The following is a 14,519-nucleotide window of genomic DNA, read 5'->3' as shown; positions in this document are numbered from 1 at the left end:
GGTTGTGACATAAGGATTCTTCTGTGATCTTGCTAGATGTCCTGCCCATCTTAGTCTTCCTATTCTCATAAGAGATACTACGTCTTTACCACCGAATATATGTTTATATCTGTGGTATACCTCGTAGCTGTACCTCCTCCTCCAAATACCATTTTCACAAATGCCACCGAATATGCCTCTCAGGATCCTTCGTTCAAATATAAGCAGAAGGTTTTCATCTGCCTTGGAGATGGTCCATGTCTCCGATCCATATGTCAAGACTGGTTGTATAAGGGTTTTGTATATGGTTATTTTTATTTTTTGGCTTAAGTTTCTGCTTCTCATATGTCTACTCAGTCCAAAATAGCGTTTGTTCGCTAGGACTATCCTTCGCTTGATTTCTTCCGTCATGACGTTCTCCTTGGTGATCAGGGAGTCTAAGTATGTGAATTTGTCCACCACTTCAAAGGTAGAGTTATCAACAGAGAATTGGTGACCGATGTTTCTGGCTCTATTGTTGGGTGTTGATGCCATCATCTTAGTTTTCTCCTCGTTTACTTTCAGGCCCATATTTTTTTAGGCATTTCAGAAGGTGGTATACATGTCTTCTAATTTGCGTGTTGTGCGGGCAACTAGGTCCACATCATCGGCATATGCCAAAATTTGGGATGATTTATTAAAAATATTTCCTCTGTTGTCTATTCGGGCATCTCTGACCGCCTTTTCCAGAGCTATGTTGAAGAGGAGACACGCCAGCGCATCTCCCTGTCGCAGCCCAACATTCGTTTCAAACGCCTGTGATTGTTCGCCCTGTATTTCGACTTTGCAAACGACTTTACGCATTGTAGCCTTAACCAATCTTATCAGTTTGTTAGGGATGTGGAATTCATCCATGGCTTCATACAATTTATTTTTTAGAACACTATCATAGGCCGATTTAAAATCTACGAAAAGATGGTATGTGTTGGTATTGAATTCATTGGTTTTTTCCAGTATTTGCCTTAGCACAAAGATCTGGTCTGTTGTTGATCGACCAGGCCTAAAACCACTTTGATATTCTCCAAGAAGATCTTCTGAATATGCACTTAGGCCACCATATAAGATGCTCGAAAATATTTTGTAAGCTGTATTAAGGAGGGTTATTCCCCTATAGTTTCTACATTCCAATTGATCACCCTTTTTGTGTAGCGGGCAAACGAGTCCAATACACCACTCTTCCGGGATTTGTTCCTCATTCCAGGCTCTCAGAATTATTTTATATATTTGATTAGTCAGGGTAGCACCTTCATATTTAATAAGTTCCGCGGATATACCATCACTTCCTGGAGATTTATTATTTTTTAGGTGTTTTATTACATCCCGTACTTTTTAATGAGATACGTCTAAAAAAATTTTATTTGAATTGATTCGGGCAGCTGTTTTGTTATGTTATTTGTTAATAACGATTTCCGGCCCACTTGGAGAAATTTTAAGAAAATACATTTGAACTCTAAAAAATATATAAATGCAAAAAAAAATTAGTCGGTGTATTCCATTTCTAATGGTCTTTTTACGGGTGAACTGCCTAATAGCAACCCATTTCAGTAGGATTATAAGTAATAGGAATTCAGGATTCAGGATAGCCAGGCATAAACACCATTTGGGCTTTCCAGATTTCATAATGACGCTCCACCTCCATAACTTTTCAGGATAGAATTTTTTTTTATTTTACAAAATAGTCGCATCAACCTCTGAGGTTATTAGCGACATATATACTATTGTGTATCAATTTATCAATCAAAGATAGAATAAAAATTTTATTTTTTTATATAACGCGGGCACATAAATTTGATACACCCTGTATATTGATTTGTAAATATTTATTAGAAGTTAGCTTTCACATAGTAGGTTTCTCCTTGATGAGTTTTTCCCTGAAGACTTAAAGGCATTTGTAAATAAAAGTGAAGTGAAAGTTATTTAGGATTATTATTTTAAACCGATTGTTTATTACGGGAAAGGTAGAAGCCATAGGTAATTAGTTCTTAGAAAATTAAGGTAAAGAAAGTTTGGAATTTTAATCTCTTTTTGTTTAACCCCGAGTAAATTTTGTAGAATTTCCCGAAAGTAATTATTATGATGGTAGGAATATTTTTGAAAGTATGAGTGGGGGTTTCGAATGAAAAAAGAGTAGGGAAGAAGAAATGTCTCTGATTGGTTTGGCAATTTGGAATGGGAAGGAGAGAAGGTTGAATTTTCAGATAGTTTTGGAAAGAGGGTTGTTGTGTTACCGGCATCCGAAAGGAGCAGTCAAAAGTTTTCGTGAGTAGTTCAGAAGCAAGTACTAGTGTTTTGTTTTGATAGTGAGAGTAGCTGAAAAGTGGAACGAGAGACAAATCAAATCGAGAAGAAATACCTCTTTGATTCTGTAAAGTCCAAGAGAGTAAGTTACAAGAATTATCGTTATTAAAATAATTTGTGACACCAAGTGAAAAAGATACTTGCGTCTCAGGAGATTATTGTTGAGAGAAATAGAGGAGAGAGTTTTGGAGTTTACTGAACGAGTACTGGCAAAAAGAGGCCTGGCTTGTGTTTTGGAGAAATAGTTGCTGGTATCCTTCTAAATTGTTTGCTGAGAACGGAAAGGGCTTTGATTGGTAGCCTAACATAATCAACAAGGAGGAGCTGTTTGGGTCAAGAGGAGACATCATTGTGTGTGAATGAGAAAGGTCAGTCAATAACCTATGTGATAGATTTTTTTTATAATCAGAAGTTAATTTTTTTACGTAAAAGCATATGAATTTAAGATTCCAACATTTCAAAAATTTAATAGGAAGTATAAGTAATTTTGCGAATACCAAATTTGTTTGTTTAGCTGGGTTTATTAAGGGTATCAAGAACAAAGCGATAAATATTTGTTTGAATTAGATTAATTTATATGGTAAAAGTTTCTTGTGGACAGTTATGCCCACAGAATTTAATTGATAAATTTACAGAACATTGCTTTTGATAATAAAGGTAATTGTATGTGCTCATTTATGATTTTTCTATTTATTTCCTTTTCCTATTTTATACCGATAAGGATCAACTAAGAGATACTGAAGCCACGAGAAAGGATAAGCATAACTTAAGAGAATTTAATTAAATTTTTTATGACAAAAGGCACCCTGAGATTTTTTCTTAATTTTTTATGTATGATTTGCGTTAATTAAATAATTAATCAAATAAATACTAATTAATATAAAAGTAATAGAAAGCAGATCATAACAATACATATACATGAGATGGTTTACTTACAAATGTTAAATTTTGTTAAATATATTGATATCTTTAAAGAATTTTACCAAATGTTCGATTTTACAATGTTCTCCTAAGATTTCACTTGTTGATCCGATGATGTGGTTGGTCTGTCTCTACAACTGGTATCTTGGACACTCTACAAGTACATGCTTAACACTTAGTGGAATATTACTTTTGTCACATAAAATGGGATTAGTGTGACCAATTATATGTCCGTGGTAAGTCCAACTATATGTCCTAGACGAAGACGAGTAGCAATGACTTGATGAGTTCTGTTGGGAATTTGAGATTTCCACGGTTTTATAAATAATGTTTTCACTTCGCGAAGTTTTGATGTTAAACGTCCCTACTGATTTTGCCACAGATTTTCAACTTTCACTTTAATAAATGATTTTAAATCATTAAGAACTACATTTGTCACTACACTTGCGGTTTCACTGTTCCTTGCTTGTTAGGCTGTACGATCCGCTTCTTCATTTCCTTGAAGGCCAAGATGTGAAGGAACCTATAGAGATTGTACAGTATGGTTGTTGTTCTGTGTGGTAGCTAGTTCTTTTTTAATTAGGAGAGCAATTGGATGTTTTGTGTACAGTTGGTTAATGGTATTGTTTGAACTGAGGTAATCGGTAATTATAAGAGCATTGGATATATTACTGAAGTTAATATAAACGGGAGCTTGATAGATGGCGTATAGCGCGCTAGTATATATACAGGTTAAGGATGGTAGTTTATATTCAAGTGTAATATTTGGAGTAACGACAGCTGCCCCAACTCCAGTAGGTGTTTTAGAAGCGTCTGTTATATATGATAGGATTTAGAAAATTTTAAAAGTTTGTTGATGGAAGTATATTTAGTAATGGGTATAAATCCCATTTATATTCCATTGTAACAAATTGAATGTTATATTTATAATTATTGAATGTTCAGCTCCTGGGATAATTCAGTCGATGTATCCGTGTCAGGTTCTTCATACTCGTAGTTGTCTTTTGTAAGCTGTCTCGTAATTTTCTTGTTTAACTTTGTACATTTCAATTTTAATGAGCGCTCGGATGTATCTGAATGAATTTTGGATAAGAATTTTTTAAGTTCTGGAATATCTACTGTATATTTATTTATAACGCTGAGAACAACTTTTGTTCCATGAGTGTTCTCAAGTAAATCAACTGGTTTCTCGAAAGTTAATATTTGTTTTTCGGAATTGAATAAATCTTTAATTGGTTGCATTAGCGTTTCTAAAGGTATTGTTGATGTTTTTGTTTTTATTCTTTTTTGTTTCTGAGTTGGCTTTGAAAATACATCGTCACTAGCTGATGTCTCAATCGAGGGTGATATTGCTTCAGATACAGTTCGTTTGGAGGACGATTTTGATGTATTTTCCTCGTTGGATACGCTAAATTCTTGTGGTGCAGGATTCTCTTTATTTTCATTAACAGAGCAAGAAATATTGTTTAGACTGGAAGATGAAGGGTGTTTAGTTATGACTGTGTGAGGTGATTGGGCTGGTGAGGTGGGTATATTTGGTTTGGATGTCACTGGCATTGTATTATCTGTAGTTGATATATCAAGAGATGTTAGGTTGGTTGTAGATAATATTTTTGTTAGTGGCGTTGAATTATTTGATATATTTGTAGAGGTGCATGTTGTTGAAGGTGTAATAGCAGCCGTTTCTGTTGAAGTTACCGTAGTAGATTCGTTTCTGTTTGAAAGTATAGCAGTTGGGACAGCTGTGTCTGAGTGATTTGCATTTGCTGAGCAACTACTGGAAATATGGCCATGTTGTTTGCAAAGGAAATATAAGTTGTCTAGTGTCAAAAATATTCGATTGTTAGTATCTGCATGAGTTATTAAAATAGAATCGGGAATAGGGCCTGTGGGTGGAGATACGTAAATATGTCGACGGAGACGGAGTACATGTTTGTATTCAGGATTGTTGGTTCCTATTCGCAAAAATGACATTGATGAAGTTGGTTTTAGCCCTAAGTTCAGTAGTTTGTTTTCTATTACCTTATGCGGCAAAGTGGGAGAAACATTGGATATTAGGAGTCCTTCACTTGGAGTAATTAGTCTACGGACTTGAATTTGTGTATTGTTTACACTTATGAAACCTCTACTGTTTGAAAAGAAATCATCTACGACTTGTTTGGTTAAGAAATAAATACAGATACGATTGTTGGTGATTCTTGATGAAAAAATAATGTGTTTTGAACTAATTAGATATCCTAACGCTAACAAGTATTCTTCTAATTTAACATCATTGAGAGAATTAAAAACTACTGCTTCATGCTAATCTTCTCTGTATCGTTCCAATTTTAGTATATGTACCGCCGAAGCGAGTACAGGATAGAATATTTGAGGCATAAAATAGAGAGATATATTGCTATGTTGAATGTTTCTTTCAATTAAATATTAATACAGATCTTTATTACTTTGTTTTAGGCTTTAGGCGTACATTGCCGTCAAGGCCGAGGCAGAACGGGTGTTATGGGAGCATGCTGTTTAATTAAATTCCAAAATTTATCTCCAGATCAGGCTATTCTTGATATAAGGTACGAAATAAATGAAATAATAACTACTTAAAACTAATAGGCCGTAACCAAATGACAATAGGTACGCTGAACTGTTTTAGCTTTAATAGGAAATATAAAATAGTGAGATCTTCGAAATTTGATCAGTAAAAGTGTAAAGACATTTAACTCATACGTGCGTTTAGCGCTTAGCTATTCGTTTGGTATTATTAAGTGAACTAAAACGAACAGAAAATGTTCATCTAAAAGTAAGGCTGCACTGCACCTACATTGGTTCCGTATTTGATTGAAAACAAACTCAAGGTATTAAAGCGTAGTGCCTACACTGCAGTGGGAAGCCCGATCCGATATCGGACGATTGATAGGAGAAACTACTCAGTTCGACGTCGCGTTGGCCTATTTTGGATCGGGCTTCCCACTCCATTTAGACCAAAAGGCAGCGCTAAAAAATCTATTTGAATTTACTAAAGCTAGATTTTTCACAGTTGATTACTGTGAGTGTGTAGAGAAACATACTGCGGTCGGTCAAGCGAAACGTAGAACAGGGGTTACTGAGAGGGTATCAAACTTGCTTTCCTACGAAGGTAATTAAATCCATTTACTAAGGCTGAAAATCAGTACACAGTGAGATATAATATTTTTCCAAAATTAGGCATTTTAAATAGGTCAAACTCCTTGAGTGTATTGATAATATAAATATAAAAAGGACTGCAGAAAGGTGAAGACCAATTTTGAATTAGGATGGTAGTTAGGGGGTTGTTTCACTGATATTTTCGTAGAGAAAAGCAGGTACCGACAATATTTTGATTAAAAGTCGCTTAATTTCCATGCTAGAAATTTTTTATTATTTTTTTTTGAAAGGTCTAATTATATACTTGAAAAAAGATTATTTAAGTTTTCCTCGAGAAAGGCAAATTTTTCCCATTATTTAGCTTTGAATATTTCAAATTATGCATTTGACGAAAAAAGCTAACCTTTAACATGACGTATCTCGGTTTGTATTGGTCCTAAGGATATTATTGGAAAAGAATTTGGTTTGTGTTACTAAAAGATACAATTTTGATATCTACAGTTTTTTTGATTAAATGCATATTTTTCGAGGTACTCTCAAAAAACCCTTTAAAAAAGTCGACTTTTTCGTCGAAAAACTGTTATTTTCAAACGCGAATAACTCGAAAAATATTAGTTTTACGAAGAAAATGTAAAAAACATTTTTTTCTTAGAAACACTTTTTTCATCGAATTGCATGGTTAAAATGTAATAAAAAATTCCCACCCCCGAGATGGGGTGGCAACCACCCCAAGGTTTTAGCGTATGATAGCGGCATGATATAGAAAATAATCCTTGGACTATTCCCTACCTTGATGGACGAAAAAATTGCGAGCCAAAATGCTTCATTTCCTCAATCGACTATTGGGGCCGACCGACCAGCTCTGTCCCGTCATACAGCTGACCGACTATAATAACTTATATTAACTTATTTATATTTAATTTAGAATGTGTGTACTGATTTTCAGCCTTAGTAAATGGAAATAATTACCTTCGTAGGAAAGCAACTTTGATACCCTCTCAGTAACCCCTGTTTCTCTACACACTCACAGTAATCAACTCTAAAAAATCTAGCTTTAGTAAATTCAAATAGATTTTTCATCGCTGCCTCTCCGTCTAAGTGTAAGCACTACGCCACACTACGTTATACCTTGAGTTTGTTTTAAATCCGACGTCGGTCGAGGTCGAATCGGAGAAATACGGATCCAATGTAGGTGCAGCCTAAGACTAATTTCAATAAAGACACAAAAATGCTCGCAGTTCAATAGAAAAGAAAACACCATTATCACCGTACCTAGGAGAGAGAGAGAGAGAGAGAGAGAGAGAGAGAGAGAGAGAGAGAGAGAGAGAGAAGAGAGAGAGGACTAACTATATAGTTAAACATCTAGAGAAACAGGAATTCTTGTACTTTAGTCTTTCAATTTTTAGATTCGGCCAATACTTTATTTCATTTATTTAAAAAGGCTTTTAAACTTTAAATTGTATTAACCTGCTTAAATAGTTTTAGTACGCTTATGGTTTAGATTTTCTGATTTTTATTTGTTTCTTCGTCTAACATTTTTCTATCACATTGTGACACTAGTGACAAATCAAATAAAGTAAGACCGAATTTTAAGACTAATGTGTAGGGAAGTGCAAGAGCTTTTACCCACATAACAATTTCATGTTCTTAGTAGATTCATAGAACATACTTTTCAGAAAAAGTTTATGCTGAGAATATGCTTAATTACCATTACGAATGTGCAGAGCAGATGCTGAGTATATACTACATTACAGTACTTAAAAGTTCTATGTATAAACTTAGAATGTACTACCGCACTTCTTTTCAGTATATACCAAGAATGTACTTTTGTACTTCCGCACACCTTTTTAGTTTATACCAGGAACGTACTTTTTAGAATATTCCGAAGAAGTGCTATAAACCTTCTATTTATATACTTAGAACATACTACTGCACATCTTTTTAGTATGTGGGAAGAATATACTTTTAAGAGTAATACCAAGCAAATGCTATATTGCTCAGAAGTATGTTTTCAGCATCACCCAATCTCATCGTAGATTCTACCAACTTCCTATCATATTTACGTATTCAAATTGCACACGAGAATGTAATTAGTACATTTTAAAATTTTACTTAAAAAGTTATAGTAGGAACATATAAATTTTAGTTATTTATATAAATATTAGATATATAGGTAAGTATATAATATATACTTACTTAAATTAGGAGGTATTATGTGCATATCAAAATAAACATGTGTGAATTTATAAATATAATACCTAAATATAAATATTATATAATATTTAGTGAAACTAAACTATAACTAAAATTTATATATTTTGTGCTTACCTACTATTTAAGTAATAAATTACCAAAATGAATTTAACATTTTCAAGCACCACAAACAAAATAAAGATATTATGTATGTTCCTAGTCCTATTTCCCAGTATACTTTGTCGTTCGTCTTCCTCCTAACAGCAACAATCATAGATTGGATACAAATATACAAATACAAATAATGCCTGTGCCCTGTGCCTGTTTACTGTTTGTGTTTTCATTTTCATAAAACCATTGTTAATTCCTACGCAGATAGAATGAGAAGGGCCATTTCCGTTTGCATTATTCCGATCTTTTTGAGACATTTGTGGAATCGGTACTCATGTATGGAAGCGAAGTCTGGACATTAACAGCAGAGTCCAGAAGAAGGATCAATGCTGTGGAAATGGACTACATACGTAGAAGCGCTGGAATCTCCCGATTGGACAGAATACGTAACGAAGAAATAAGAAGAAGGATGCAGGCACACGATACAGCGGTAGACAGGCTCGAGAGAAGAAGCCTAAAATGGTTCGGTCACTTACTTAGAATGGACGACCAACGATGGCCAAAGAAACTCCTGAAATGGAAACCCCCAGGTAGGAAGAAAAGGGGAAGACCAAGACTATCCTGGAATGACACGATAAGGAAGGCCATGGAACACCGAGATTTGGAAGAGGAAGATGCCCAGGATAGAAATAGATGGCGGTTAGGTGTGGGGATGCGGCGTCAGCCGATATGACACCCCGGATATATATATATATATATATATATATATATATATATATATATATATATATATATATATATATATATATATATATATATTATTCCGATCTTTTACGATCTGGTTATGGTGTATTCTTTCCAAACTTTAAATTCCAAGGATGTAAAAATACTCGTGGTAAAATCAAAATGAAACCGATTTTTTTTTTATTTAAAACAAATTAGTTTTTAAACTTTTTTACCATACCTAGATACAATTCAACCAATTTTGAGAAATGAATTCGTCTGGGATACCTATGTACTGTTATGATCTGCTTTCTATTACTTTTATATTAATTAGTATTTATCTGATTAATTATTTAATTAACGCAAATCCTACATAAAAAATTAAGAAAAAATCTCAGGGTGCCTTTTGTCATAAAAAAATTTAATCAAATTCTCTTTGGTTATACTTATCCTTTCTCGTGGCTTCAGTATCTCTTAGTTGATCCTTATCGGGATAAAATAGGAAAAGGAAATAAATAGAAAAATCATAAATAAACACATACAAATACCTTTATTACCAAAAGCAATGCTCTACAAATTTATCAATTAAATCCTGTGGGCATAACTGTCCAAAAGAAACTTTTAGACATATAAATTAATCTAATTCAAACAAATATTTATCGCTTTGTTCTTGATACCCTTAATAAAAAACAAGCTAAACAAACAAATTTGGTATTCGCAAATTACTTATACTTCCTATTTAATTTTTGAAATGTTGGAATCTTAAATGCATATGCTTTTACGTAAAAACATTTAACTTCTGATTATAAAGAAAATCTATCACATAGGTTATTGATTGACCTTTTTGATTCACACACAATGATGTCTCCTCTTGACCCAAACAGCTCCTCCTTGTTGATTATGTTAGGCTACCAATCAAAGCCCTCTCCGTTCTCAGCAAACAATCCAGCAGGATATCAGCAACTATTTCTCCAAAACACAAGCCAGGCCTCTTTTTGCCAGTACTCGTTCAATAAACTCCAAAACTCTCTCCTCTCTTTCTCTCAACAATAATCTCCTGAGACCCAAGTATCTTTTTTACTTGGTGTCACAAATAATTTTAATAACGATAATTCTTGTAACTTACTCTCTTGGACTTTACAGAATCAAAGAGGTATTTCTTCTCGATTTGATTTGTCTCTCGTTCCACTTTTCAGCTACTCTCACTATCAAAACAACCACTAGTACTTGCTTCTGAACTACTCACGAAAACTTTTGACTGCTCTTCTCGAATGCCGGTAACACAATAATCTTTTCTTTTCCAAACTGTCTCAACATTCAAACAAAACTTTCCCCATTCCAAATTGCCAAGCCAATCAGAAACATTTCTCTCTCCACCTTCCTCTGTTTCATTCGAAAAATCCAATCATTCTATCAAACAATACTTCTACTCAAAACTTATGACTTTTCGGAAATTATCTAAATATTCCTATCATTAAACAAATATATTTAAAATTCAAATTCTCTTTACCTCTATTTTTCTAAAAACTAATAATTACATCTACCTGTGGTTTTACCTTTTCCCGTAAACAATCTTTTTAAAATTATAATCCAAAATAAATGTTCGATTCACTTTTTATTTACAAAAATGTTTTTAATATTTCATGGAAAAACTCATTAAGGAGAAACCACCTTGCGTGAAAGCCAACTTCTAATAAATATTTACAAATCAATATACAGGGTGTATCAAATTTATGTGCCCATGTTATATTAAAAAAATAGAAAATTTTATTCTATCTTTGATTGATAAATTGAAACACAATAGTACATACATAAATTTTTACATAAGGCTAAAATTATTCTTCCTATACGTACATATTTTTTAAGATATTTTAAAAGCGCATATGTACAAGTATGTGTTAAGCACATACTTTTAAAGTATATTCGATGAAGGTATATTCCAAGAATGTACTTTTACGAAAATTCTGAGATACTACGTACACGAATGTGCTCAGTATATTCGGTACGAGAATATTCTTTAAAGTATATGCAAAGAACATGAAATTTAGAATGTTTTTTATGGTACATGCTACGCTTGTACTATGCATGTACTAAAAAGAATATACTCTATCGAATGTTGGTAGTATATGCTTTGAACATGATGCGAACATCATTGTTATGTTGGTAAACAATAAAAATGGAGTGAAATACAATTTCACTCCATTGTCATTGCAAAATTTTGAGGTGATTCTTATACCGGAAAAATGTAGGTATCCCCTTTTATTCAAAAATGGACCTGTCGGCTATCGCTGGACTTTTCAAAAATATTGTCGTAATTTCTAATACCTAATACCTCTTGTTGTTTCGTTGTGGTCCTGCCATCCTGTATTGATTCTTAGTATCAATACATTAATAACTAAATGACTATTGTTCGTTCTTTATTTAACTATATTAAATTAAAAAAGGTAAATTGGAATAAATCTGCATAATTTTCTCTCAGTTCTACTAAAACTTTTAATGGTACGTAAACAATATCGCTTCTGTTTGTTGCCTCGCGGCAACAAGCACGATAACTATTAAGTCAGTTGAGCATGTAACCGCGGGCTACTCATGGTTTAAAAAACATTGTTGATAAAAGTCAAACAATTAGGAATGCACATCATAGATTTAATGACATCATAACCCACGGGTACAAACTTGACGTCAAACAAATTTAACAAATTTTTCCTCATATTAGTTTTTTCGCTATCGTCAATTTTAACAGGAAAGCGCTGTTGCCAAATAAAAAACATGTCAAAGCAGTTACCCTGCTACACTGTTTCTCTTTGTCTTTAAGAGTGTGAAACAACGATAACTATCTGTACTATAAGTGTCAAACTGACATTGTCACCATAAGGTTATGTAAGATTTTTGTTTGTTGGTTTTTTTTCTTCTTCTTTTACGGCCTTTAGGAGCTGTGCCTATTTAGCCAGCAACATTTCTTAAAATTAACGCCTAACTAAACCTAGCATACAACAAGACTATTACAAACCTAACCGACCAATCAAGGATAGGAAAGGGAAAGTGAAATTGGTTAAAAAATAAAATATAATTTGAAAACAATAATTTGGCATTATATTTAACCTCCAATATTATGACAGACGTTAGTTACCATTTACAATCACACCAAATATAATAATGACGTCATATAAACTCGTAACTATCTAGCCAATGAAATAATCGCTGTAATAATGGCATGTTAAAAAAATCTGAATATTTCCTATATATTTTTTCAAATTTAAAATATGACAACAAGGGGAAAATTAGGTGCATTCCTTTGTTTGACTTTTCCCATAGCCGTCCTACTTAGGTACATATTTTAAACTTCCTATAAAACTTTGGTCTATAATTTAATTTTAATGTAATGTATTGGGATAAACGTGAATTTTAAAAATTCATAACCTAAATTTTTGTTTGAAAGACAGATATTACTCATTTAGTTTCTTATTTTCAAAAACCCATCATATTCTTCAATAAATAATATAAAACATCTATATACAGGGTATGCCAAACCTTTGGTTTTCTCTTGTTACAGCTAAGCTATACGCTCTGAGCTTCGCTGGTGTCGCTCCTAGCGGATTCTAATTCAACTTTCACCGGTAATTTTTAAATTTATTATTTAATTGTTATCGCTTAATATTTACAACGCTAATAGTCGAGGAAATGAAGCTGGAAAAATGGCAAAACCTCGCAATTTTTTCGTCCAGCATCGATTTGTTCAAAAATTTGGGATTAGGCTCATTTCAACCTCTAGTTCATTTTCTATATTGAGCCGTTGTACGCTTTTGGTTTTTTAAGGGCGAAAACCACCCCTACTTGTAAAAAATTATAAAATAACATTTTAAACTTTAATATTGTCAACATTTGCTTCTTATTAATTACATAATGATTGTTTTGTGCTTTAAGATATAATATCACAATATTTCAACCCTTAAAACTATCCTTGTTGGAGCTATATACGAAAAGTTCCTAAAAGAATAATTTCGGCTTGCATCGATTTACATAAAAATTTGGGATTAGAATCATCTTACCCTGTACTTCATATTCTATATCATGCTCAAGGACATTGATTATTTTTAGGGGTGTAAACTACCCTTATTTTCAAAAATTATATAAAAACATTGTAAACTTTAATATAGGTAAAATTTGGTTTTGACTGGTTAAATAATGATTGTTTTATGCTTAAGGATAGAATATCATAATACTTCAACCCTTAAAAACGACCCTTAATAACATTGCAATTTTTATAAGTAGACAATTTAATAGATTTATACAGAAAAAAAAGTAGAATTAAAGAATTACAAAAACATTTATTTACACAAAAATACGAATTTACAAATATATAAAAATACACATACAAATAGTTTTTTAGTCATCCAGCATACTAACCGGCTCTGTGGTATTATATAGGTACATTGAAAATGCTCTATAAGGAGACTATTCGAATTTTTCGAAAAGAAAAATTAGTTTTATAAACATAGCTCCTTCATTTTTGGCGATAAAAAGTTTTTTCAATAACAGTTTTGTAGGATTTTTGAAGGGTAATAAGATTGTGTAAATTAAATTCCGTAAGATCCCTTGATTTTTAATTGAGGTGGGTTTACAGGGCTCGAATAAGGGGATGTTTGCTCGTAAATAGATGTTTTACGCAGCTGTATCTCGCTAACTGTCCACTGTAATGAAAATCTATGCATAAGTAAATTTTAGCTATTAAAAAAGCTACAATTTAGTAGTCTATCATTTTTTCGTATCTCCAGTATTTTCGAAGATATTTTGAAGAAAATGATAAAAAATGCAAAATTTCAAAAAATAAACTTTTCTTTAAACTCCAATTTTTCTAAAATTAGGCCTTTTAAATAGGTCAAACTTCTTGAGCATATTGATAATAAAAATATAAAAGGAATTACAGAAAGGCGAAGACCAATTTTCAGTTACAAGGGTAGTTAGGGGGTTGTTTTCACTGTTTTTTTCGTAGAGAAAAATAGGCACCGACTTTTTTGATCTTAAGTTGCTCAATTTTTATGCTAGAAACTTTTTATTATTTTTTTTCAAAGATCGTATTGTATGCTCGAAAAAACATCATGTAATTTTTCCTGGAAAAATGCAAAGTTTTCCCGTTATTT

At 32.7% G+C, this 14,519-nt stretch overlaps 1 protein-coding gene and 1 pseudogene across 2 annotated transcripts in view; one reads left to right on the top strand and one right to left on the bottom strand.

The window, feature by feature from the left end:
• LOC114329020 (dual specificity protein phosphatase 23-like) overlaps window positions 1-14,519 on the top strand; it is a 206,115-nt gene that overhangs the window by 161,713 nt on the left and 29,883 nt on the right. For both annotated transcript variants that reach the window (XM_028278034.2, XM_050649122.1), the window contains exon 3: window positions 5,692-5,801. In XM_028278034.2, coding sequence (XP_028133835.2) covers window positions 5,692-5,801 — 110 coding nt within the window. The remainder of the gene's footprint in view (window positions 1-5,691; window positions 5,802-14,519) is intronic.
• LOC126884151 (U6 spliceosomal RNA) lies at window positions 5,535-5,592 on the bottom strand (annotated as a pseudogene).

The sequence above is a fragment of the Diabrotica virgifera genome, chromosome 4, assembly GCF_917563875.1.
Source record: "Diabrotica virgifera virgifera chromosome 4, PGI_DIABVI_V3a".
Lineage (NCBI taxonomy): Eukaryota > Metazoa > Arthropoda > Insecta > Coleoptera > Chrysomelidae > Diabrotica > Diabrotica virgifera.
This window is presented reverse-complemented; position numbering and strand designations above follow the sequence as displayed.